Here is a 10,777-nt window from a genome sequence, read left to right on the forward strand (position 1 = left end):
GGGCATGAAGATCAGAAGAACAGGCACAGACTCGCAACTGATATCATTGAGAAGAGCAGATATTTATGTCTTCATGTCTGCCAAATCATGCCCGTGTTTGTATTGAGCTGGCGTTTACTTAACGATGGACAACCGACTTGCCCAATAACGTGCACTCTTAAAAGATTCATTAATGGCAAAGTTGTTATTTTAGTTGTAAAGCTGCTTGTTTAAAATAAACGCTTAAACTCTGCCACCTCGAAACTGCACAATTCTTCATGACGCACACTCATTCTATTGCAATACAGAACAGCAATCAGTAAAAATAGGAAATATCTGCACTGATTAAAAGTTCATTGATCATGAGTAGGAGCATGCCAGGAAAACTTGTACGGTTAACTGATTGTCGATGTACACTGATGAAGCAAAAAACTATGTGAACGTGTTGAAGACTGCATATCCCCTCCCTCATACTGCTTAGAAACCCTTTCTTTCTTGATAATACTAGGGGGATAAAAAAGGTACATCCTCAAAACGTAATCGAACAAGAATTGTGCAGATAACTATCAAGTGCGAATTTAATACGACTTAAAATTCAAGCGAATATTGGATACTTGTGCCCTGTGAGCACAAACGACACAGCACCAGCCATGCCGTTGCTCTCTCGCACAATAAATTATACACATAGAGCTATTGCTTCCAAAAAATGCATAATAGACATAAACTACAACCACGCAACCATATGTTAGTGTATTGGATTTATTAGCGTTATGTCATGCGCATTACATAGTTCACCATTCCTACTAATGAAGACACTGCATAAGCTCATCGTCATCAGCCTAACTACCACGGCAGGGCAGAGGTTACTCTTCCGCCACATATCAGGAAGTAAGCAGGCCGCGAGCGATGTTCCGTGGCCCCTGAGATCGGGCAACATGGCGGTGTTTGATAAACTTCGCTGAATTCTGCCGCCTCCCCATCTTGGCGCTCACCTACGCGAATTTTTAACACCGCTAGAATATCGCACCGCGCCGCGGGGGTGAGCACCTCTTACCTCTTTCCCTGTTAAACCTCTTACCTCTTGAACCCATCTCTGCAGTGTGCTGCGCGGAATCGGATCGGGAAGTGTTTTCGAAACATTCGTGGAAAAGAACTGCGGAGTTTCTTCTTTCCAATTATTCGAAATGTACTATTACCTTGTGAATAGGACCATATTTTATTCTTGCTCAAGTGGAAAAGTTTCAATACTCGCTCCTCCTTACTGGTACTTCTAATATATTTTGAATCAGTGTACAAAAACGAATGATCTCACTGTCCAGCAAGATGTTGAATTGGTAATGAACTGGCCCACCATTCCATGATGCTACTTTTCACCCAATGAAACCCATCGGCACTTAACCTAGCTGGAGCTACAACCAATAATCTACTAAAACGGGCATGACCTTGTGGTGACCGCAGCGATGGCTGTGTGGCTTGAACAGCTGCCTCACATGAGGGGGGGGGGGGATGGGGGGGGGGGGGCGTGCGAGGTTTGATCCTGACTGCCGCAGTGTACTCAACGGTGAAACAATGGGTGCGAGCTTTCTCCTGAACAGGTGCTAGGCCACACTTGTGTGAAATGCTTGGAAAACGGATATGTGACTCCCATTAGCGCACAGAAAGAATACCTTGTGCTATGGCGCCTTTTGGTCAAAGCTGGCCTTGCGCCAATAAAGTTCATAATGTGATGCTGAACAAACAGTATCAGATTTTCTACAGCGCAGTTTCTTCTACAAGCACGATTTACAATGTTTCATTCTTACCCAATCGCTAAAGGATAGGAAAAAAGCTGTGGGTGTTATTCACAAATCATATAGCGCGCAGAAAGCATTCAAGCACTACTTCTCCCTCGCATCTAGGCCACGTAATTTATTCTTTAACGTAATCTTCCCTAACCTAGTCAACTTCCTGCAAAAGAACCGGTCTTTCCACACTTCACACTTGTTTAACAAATTCTACTACTTCGAAGCACAATCACTAATATTAAGCAATGATTTAAATATTTACACTGCTGAATTCATGGTTTGTCACCGGTATACTTTATAATATTGCATCTCCACGAATCGTCGCCTTCCCTTAATCTCTTTTTCTAAAAAGAGTATATCGCCTAAGACTGTCTGTAATTTTTAAAAGCAGGCTTTTAGAGATAAAAGGGCGCTGTTCAGTATATTTTGTGTCCTTCGATTTTGGGTAAAACCAAAATTTAACCTATTCTCGCACTCCAAAAAAATTTCTAAATATCGAGCAAAACCGCATTTTTACCCGAATATGCGCCTTCTTGACGAAGTAGGTTTTACAGCGCGGAAAGCTGAGGACGTCACGCAAAAATTTGACGATATCTGGCGTTTATAACGGAGCAGCCTCTTTGGTTAGCTCGTCAACTAAAACCTCTTTTAATGCTGCCTGCTTGTGAGGCTGCTCAACTTGAGGATAACTTCGAAAAGTTAAATCTAGAAGCCGGAGGCTATAACGATGGTACCGATCAGTCGTTTTAAAGGAATTGTTGTATTAAGTGCTGGCCAGGCTGAAAACGTCCTTCTTCAAAGTTCCTACATGTTTAAGATCACCGCTGTTCAGTTGAACGTGCTAATACAGACATTCAGGTACTGAAGAAACGCGACGTTGCTGCGTGCAAAATTGAGGACGCATGCGCGAAATTTTTCTCAAAAGATTAGGGAAAAAAACATACTTGGTAAGCAGTTGGCTCTTTAGCGACATGCCAATTTTATGCTGTACCAAAAATAACCAGCACAAAACAAGCCATTTTATATGCAGAAGAATACCTAGCGGTTATATTAAATGGTATTTTTCTACAGGAAAAGACACTGTCGTCGAGCAATGCTCTCGAACAACAGCAACGCCTGTGCAACAGTCATGATACCCATTCTTAAGCTTGATCTCTTAACTCCAAGTTGATTCCTCTTTGTGTCACTATTTTTTTCATTGATTTTTGCGCGCGAAACTCATTTTACTTCCCGATATATTTTATCCCGAATAGAAAACGCTCTCAGTGGTTTGCTTCCCCTGTGCAGGAGATGTCATTTCTTGCATACCGTTTTACATCGAGCCCCCTAATAGTTGAATCACCTACCCGACACAATTGCAACAATTTGTGACCTCAATCATTTTAGAAACTCTGCAGGTAACACTGTATATTGCTGCCTGTATATTGTTTCCTTTCTGATGAATTGTAGCCACTCCCTCTCTAATTCTAAAGGCCCTGAGGGAGTAATCGACCAATATTTAGACGATCAGCTACTAAGATCTGTGCGGCGCCGTGCAATCGTTCCTTCAGTGCCTTCCTTAAAGGAGGCTAGCCGCTTCGTGCCGTTGGGGCCATCTGTTAAAAGAATACCTGCTTGATAGCGACGATCAAAGGATACATGGAAACCAGGGCCTCCAAAAACAAATCTCCTTTGCTCCCTTGTGTCGGAGGAAGCTCTATGAAAGCTGGCGATAACATTACAAGATTTATGTTTGATATCATTTGCGTATTCAACTATCGTTTCGGTACTATATATAGCGTGTTTTCAAGTCCAAAGTTATTCTTCTTGACTTCAGCATTTACTAAGCTTCGATGGAGGCCATATACAAAAACGCCAAAGAACAGCAGGCATAATTTCATCCGGTGCACTCTACTACTGCGTCCCTGAGAGCGAATGTGTAGGTAAATATAGTCACGCCCATTAAGCAACAGAAATTTTGCAATGTGAATGCGTCGCCCGCGGTATGAGGCCTGGTTTCCAGCAGCGCGTACAAATATGCATCATGAAGGGGGAAGTGCCCCAGTTCTAGCTTTTATTTCGTACAACTTTTGGCGTTACGCGGACATATTTGCGCCACTCTTTTAGCTGAGTATATGCGCAACGAAAAGTCAGTTTAAACCGTGTGTACAAATTGTTTATAATATTACACACGCATGTTAGAAAATATTTCAGGCAAAAATGTTTTGTTGTCTATTTATAAACTCGTGTTGTAAACCAACTTTAGCTTTAATAGCTATTTCGTTGCGGTTTAGAAAGAATATTCCCCTAAAAGTATAGAACACTTGCTGACGTGCTAAGATATATCATGTCAAATGTGCGCCTATGATCAGCTGACCTTCCCTCACAAAATATTTTTTTTGGGGGGGGAGGGGGGGGGGGGAGGGCGGGGGGGGGGGCGGGGAAGGTTACATTGACGCTTAGGGAGAAGAAAGGTCTGACCTTTACGGCCATCCGGGAGCCGAAAAACTTGGTAGCGCCTAACAATGCCCATTATTTGCTGTATGATGCCGACACTTGACCAAATGCCACTAAGCCGTTATTAAGAGCAGTCGGTTTATGATTTAATTTTATTTTGAAATAATAACGCAGTGTCTCAAGAAAAAAGGCAGAGGTCAGTGGTAAGTCATAAATGCCCACGCCTGTGTAGAAGTCCGAATATGTGCACGAGGAAGAAGGGAAGTGGCCAGGGTAAGCCAGTACGCATGCGTGGTAGTTCTCTTCCTTGTTCAAAGATGCCGTCTTATTCACTGGAGAAGATAGCGTTATAAACCAATGTGTCGATCGGTAAGCGCGAGAGAAAAGGACACGAGGGACGCTGATATTTTAAAGACACTCACGTATTTTGGACCTTTTCTAACGCAAACATCGAATGGTTTTAACACTGCGTGACGTCAGCACTGTGACTTAACTGAAGCTCTCCGACTCGGTTCCGCGGTGTATAAAACAAAGCCTGCAGCCACGACGGATTCAGTGGAAACGACGGAACGGAGGAAAAATGGCGATCATGGGGTTGCTGTGCGTCTTCTTGCTTCAAGGTGAGAATATTTCAGCGCATCTTAATGCACTGTACGGGTACAGGTGCGCGTCTTAAATTATATCAGCGAGAGCGACATTAACCCACCTTCTTCATGTGTCTTCGCTGCTTTGCTTAATTTTTACCTTGCCCCGTACTGCTTTTCCGGCCAAGAACACTAAATATAAACATGCTCAATGGGGTACATTGGCGCTGGACAAATGCCACAGGTTAGCGTACGGTCCTCTGCGTGCCCGGGGAGACTTCTCTGATCTCCCCTGGGAAGTAGCAGGTAGGCATTTTATATGGAAATGGGATGCCGGAAATAGGGAGGGTGTTACCGGGATTGAGGGAATGGACACAGCGCAAGTTTTTTTTTTGTATTTCTGATCCGTTTTGGCTCCTTTCCAGGCCTCCCTAGAGAGCAAGCACTCAGATTTTTACTGATAGTGGGGCCCTCGTCCTCCAAGCGTACTTCGATATTACAGAGAACGTTGCCGGAGTCTCAGGGCATCTAAGACAGGGTAACCTAACAGGGGCTCAACTGAGATTCCTTCCCCAAGCCAGGTTCCGCCGCCCCGATCGTCCAACAGTACTAAGATGGCAGAGTTTTGGCGCCACACGTTCGGTGCTCGATTGCTGCGGAAACCCCTTCAGGGTTTTCGCGGCGTTGCACCAGTGCCGTTCGCCCCTGACATAGACTGCGAAACTCTTATCTCCGGACTCCAATAGCTTGGAGTCTCATTTGATTTCTGCACCTTACATAAAATAGGTGAGCCCAAATGAAGGAGGGCTCCCCGCTGAGTAAAATCGTGTGTTTGGTTAATATATGCTTACGAGTCCGGTAAATGGAGTGTTTTCCCTTTCTAATCGCAGCAATTTTTACCGCCGCCGCAACCTCCTCAGGTTGAAAGTGCTGATAATGCAGACGAGTTATTTATCATTAGTTTATTAGGTGAGCTCGTCCTCTATAAGAATGTAAAAGCGCGAAAGAAGGTGCCCTACCCATAGCTCTTTCTAGGACCAGGACTAGGCAAACGCATCAACAAAAGCTCGCTCGGAGCCCTTTTCTTCTCCTCCTTCTCTGTTTTGGTTTTTCAATCAGTTAAAGAAAGAAATAGGAAACCGTTGATTCAAGTGTGCATTTAGTGAGAACCACGGCTACGAATGAATAAAACCAAAGAGAACTAACCACTTAGCACGCTTCTTGATTGTATATTCCTAAGGAAAAGAAGTGTAGCGCATGTGGTGGCTCGGCAACCCTGCTGTCCCGTGTGAGTAACGGTGAGGCTGCTGCTCGAGGCACCTCTCCTGTGCCTTGCAGGCGCAGCAAGCTGTCATTTCTTTCCCTCCAGATCTTTCGAATTACTCCCTGCGTGTTTCAACTTATTCTCATTGACCGGCGCTCGATTCATTTTCACTGAACGTAGGTTTTCGCTCTGCCGCGCGCAACTTCATCGATGCTTGTACAAAATTATTTCTTAAAAAGTCAGTGCAATTCTTCGCCGTACTTCTTCCCTGTTCTAACGTGACAGCGTCAAGGGCCCCGTTTCCCAGAAAATCCGGTGCCGGCGTTGTGAGCGAAAAAATCAAGAGCATGGCTCTGGCGCGTGGTCTCCAGAGAGCAACTAAGGAGGGGGGGGGGGGTAACTTTGCTCACGTGACGTTGACACGTCATTGCAACCTGCCCAACGGATGGTAAGAAAACTGCCTATCCCAGCAGGTGGAAGTTAAAATAATCACTGGTCGCTCGGAAGAGCAACCTAGGCCGCACAATGCCTACTGCTGGGAGCATTTGCTTTCGCACGCAGGGCAGTATCACATCGATTAACTACTGCACCACTGCGCTAGAAGTGGTATGAAGACTTCCAGGGATCTATGAATTTTAACTTGAGGATGATCAATTCCACATATATCATCATTAATCCAATATCGCTATCCGAACAATTTCCATCGGTGAACAACAGACTCGACTACCGAAGCTGAAGTCAAACCTAGAGTGGTAGTGAACCTGATTCGCATTTGGCTTAACTACTCTAACAGACATTCAATTTCTTTGTCTGTTTTATGTCTTAAAGATTGCACTGAACAGCATGGCAAATATAGCGACGTTGATTTTCGCTTATGCATTACTCGGTGAAAGCAGGATATCGAACGCGATATCATAATACAAAAAACGAGGACGTTTGATACCAGTAAATGTAGATGTTTTCATGAGAATGACGCTTATTTCTTGGTCCATCAAATTCGTAATATGATTCTTTTTGCAGCACTGCAGGCATCGGCCGAAGCCGTACTTGGTTGCCCTCCAAAGGTAGTTGACGAGGTAAGCTCCATTCACTCTAGCAGGCCTGAAGACGCTGATCAATGCGCAAAGTGAAATAAAGAGTGAAATAGAAGGTTGAAATTCTCAATACATAGGGTCACGTTTTTTTTTTAAATTTCTGCTGTTTAAAACTGGGAGCCAGAGTTCAAACTAATCATAATAAATGCACATTAGAAAAATTTTATATGCAGTTGCAAAAGAAAAAATGGAATCGAAAGACATCTTTTGCTGAAAGATGAAATCATAAGCATTGTAACTACCATACAAGACTACATATCTGACTCCTTATCATGCAATCAGTATTCAGCTATAGGAAAAGCTATTACAATCTTTGACGGATAGCAGTTACCAGGCAGCCCTTGAAATATGCACTAAAGTATCAGCGAAATACCATTGCGAAAGTTAAGGTTACTGCCTTTAGTATACTCTTTAATATCCTATTGGGCCGGACCGCATTCAAGCCAATTTTTCGGCCCTTTGTGTTACAGGAAACCACCGTTCAAAGCTGCAATTACTACTGCGAACAGAACAGTTATGGCCAATGGGTCATGGGGTACTACATGAACGGGACGAAATGCAAGGTGAGGTACAAAACAGAAAAAAATCCCAACCGTAATAACGCCACTCTGCTGTGCTCAATATGAAGTGAAATAAGGAACAGTTCTTCTTTCAAATACTCGAGAAATCTTATGTATATCACAGTTTTCGACACTGTGCAATATAAAACGGACGTCTGCTCGAGTGCGCGTCACATCTGAGATGAATGATGTAATGTGTTATGTGCGTTATGTGGACACGCTGTGCACAAGCTCTAAAGCCGACAGCTTGTTATGGCGTGATTTTTTTCGCTCCAGGTTTTCTCGTGTCTGACAGAAGCGGTGGTTCCGGGTTCGAACCCCGAACCAGGATGAATTTTTCTTTGATTGCGAGGTTTCTATCGAAGCTCTATAGCTTTCATTTCTAGCCGTTTGGCAACGCCTGCGTGAATGCGAAAGAATAATTATTCCCTTTACAAGTCCACCTTGGTGTTTTTCTCTAGATTTTACCAATAATCGCAGAGGGTTTCGCGGCTTGAGGTGCACAGGGAAAGTTTAGTTCGTTGAGCAGAAAATCATGTCATACTTGACACTGGTCTCCTTTCGCAAAGAAATAACACCGGTCGTTCTAACCCTCCACTTCCAACATTAAGTTGGCCGGGGCCCACAGAATACCTGAACGCACAGGCACTTTGTCGAAGGCAAGTTTGGCCCTGCTTAGAACTATTTTGGATTACAGCATAAATGCTCATGTGCTTTGAGGTGGCAAGTGCGGATACCTCGGAGAAAGTTCGCCAGGCACTGATACCACTGCTAACCCTGGCAACTTTGTGCATTAGATTTCGCTCTTATTGTTGGTTTGTGGTTTCGGTGGGTTTAACGTCCCAAAGCTACTCAGGCTATGAGGGACGCTGTAGTGGAGGGCTCCCCAAATTTCGATTACCAGGGGTTCTTTAACGTGCATTGACATCGTGCAGTACACGGGCCTGAAGCCTTTCGCCTGTATCGAAATTCGACCGCCGCGGCCGGGATTGAACCCGCTTCTTTCGGGTCAGCAGCCGAGTGACATAACCACTGAGACACCGCGGTGGCCTCGATCTTACTTAAAATGTAAATTTGAACATGACACGAAATTTAGTTGTCTGGTGATCTCGAGAATTTAAGCGTGGCTGCGACTTTTCGTTAGCCTCGTGTAGAAATAGGCATGTTTTAAGCGTGAAATACTCTTAGTTCCCATAGTGGGCAAAATCCGGCGAACATCATCCCGAAATTGCGGTGAACCTCAGGCCGAACTTGAAGCTTGAAAACTTGAACATGAAAAAAAAGGCGCGAAATAAAGATTGAGCTAGGAACCGCAGTGCTTTACCGTACTTAAGGCCAATGATAGATGAACAATAAAGACCAAAACGATTAAAACAAAAAAAACGAAACATTAAGTAAATGCAGTAAGAAAAAAAAACAAAAAGAACAAGTCCGGTGTGAAAATCGTCGAGTCGTACTTTTATAATGAAAACAAAAATAAAAAAATGAGAAGACAGTAGTCTGGACAAAGATACCGATACAAGGTGTGCCGGTGAAGTAAGACGCTGGGGAAGTTGCAGGAACTCAGAACAGAGGAAAACTAACAGAAAGACAGGAAGCAAGGAACAATGGCAATATAATACAAGCAGAATGAGCGGGCAAGAAAAAACACCTGCACCTAGTCGTATATCAATCGCTGCTGGCGGCTTTCACAGTTTCGTTCTTTAGTTGTGTGCTCCAGAAAGTTATATTTTACTTCTATATTAAGCTGCCTGTCATTGGAAGTATTAGACAATGTCTTGTGCCTTATCTACCTTTTCACTGCCCTTATATGCTTCAAAGGCAACAAAGGTGGTTATGAAAAAATTATTCTCCGAAAGCCGCAATGGATCCATGTGGATATCTCAGATTATTTAGGCACATCGTATGCAACATCGCTGAACTACCATCGTCCTGAAAGAGTAAAGAGGTACAGTGGGTGAGAATATCGGAGTTTAGAAAGCTAGCGGAATGCATGGCAGGTGAGGACCAGCGGACATGTTTCTGGCATAGTAAAACACCTCGCGTCTGCATCGCATTCTTTCTCTTCTCCTGCTCATTTGAGAGCATTGTTCAGTTAGTTTTCTGCTCTATTCAAGACTTATGCATAAGGGCATATACTGTACACAAGACATAATTTTAGACCCACATCTCGGCTGCTTGCACTTCTCCCGAATAAAAATGTGCACCGAACTTCAATTTCACAAAAAGAAAGCAAACGATTTCACAATTAACTTGATCTTCTGAACAACCTCTTCCTTCTGCCAAACAACGCTCAGAGACCCAGAAATTACTTGCACAAAAGTTTAGTCCAAGATCTGGAATACGAGAGAAACCTGAAACCATCCCATAAATGGATATAACGCGTAATACTAGTCCATGTAAACAAGCAAAAAGTTTGCTAATTGATCTTATAAAGAACTCTGTTGCCTGCTGTTTTTTTTTTGGAAAAAGAAACGAAATGCTTCAAAGAACCCAACCAAGACAGTTTCTTGTTCTGCTAGTTTTCAGACACACAAGACGGGTACTGCCTAGAATTACCTGGCAGCGTAGGATGCCATCCGGACGACAGCCCAGAAGTGCGAGACTTTCTTGGACACACTACATCCGGCCAAACCACCCCAACAACTCTGGCAACGTCCAGACCTAAAAGTACCAAGGGCGCCAAAGCCACGAATAAGCCAAAGTCGACAAAGAAGCCAAAGGAGACTAAGAAACCAAAGCAGACAAAAAAACCAAAGCAACCAAAGAAAAAGAAAGCCAAGAACAAACGACGACTACGTCTTCTAACGATTGGTGAGGGTTTCTGTGAATAAATGGCCTTTAATTCCGCCAACTCAGCAAACTTAGAAAATTACCCCATTTCTTCGGCGGGAAAAAGTGTGCTAGTATCAGATGTTATCTGGAATGTGAAAAGATTTTGACAAGCCGTAAGACTGCTCGGTTCAGTGCTGCTACGTCGCATGTTAGATGCTTAAGAATTGTGCCGCTGATACCGAAACATCTAAGCTTCCCGTGTATAGGCCAGCTAAATGAATTTTTTGAAGAAACTACATAT

The 10,777-nt window shown here is 43.7% G+C and overlaps 1 protein-coding gene across 1 annotated transcript; it reads left to right on the plus strand.

Moving 5' to 3' along the window:
• Positions 1-4,493: 4,493 nt before the first annotated feature.
• LOC144107149 (uncharacterized) lies at positions 4,494-10,553 on the plus strand. The gene is made up of 4 exons (XM_077640144.1): positions 4,494-4,819; positions 7,068-7,123; positions 7,612-7,704; positions 10,224-10,553. The coding sequence occupies exons 1-4, from the start codon at positions 4,780-4,782 to the stop codon at positions 10,533-10,535; spliced, it is 501 nt and encodes a 166-aa protein (XP_077496270.1). The 5' UTR covers positions 4,494-4,779; the 3' UTR covers positions 10,536-10,553.
• Positions 10,554-10,777: the final 224 nt, after the last annotated feature.

The sequence above is a fragment of the Amblyomma americanum genome, chromosome 10 (genome assembly GCF_052857255.1).
Source record: "Amblyomma americanum isolate KBUSLIRL-KWMA chromosome 10, ASM5285725v1, whole genome shotgun sequence".
Classification (NCBI taxonomy): domain Eukaryota; kingdom Metazoa; phylum Arthropoda; class Arachnida; order Ixodida; family Ixodidae; genus Amblyomma; species Amblyomma americanum.

Bases quoted from the DNA above. Each gene is read 5' to 3' on its own strand.
- LOC144107149 (XM_077640144.1), top strand. From the start codon at position 4,780: ATGGCGATCATGGGGTTGCTGTGCGTCTTCTTGCTTCAAG. The intron at 4,820-7,067 runs GTGAGAATATTT...TTCTTTTTGCAG, and splicing joins GTGCGTCTTCTTGCTTCAAG to CACTGCAGGCATCGGCCGAA. The intron at 7,124-7,611 runs GTAAGCTCCATT...TTTGTGTTACAG, and splicing joins CTCCAAAGGTAGTTGACGAG to GAAACCACCGTTCAAAGCTG.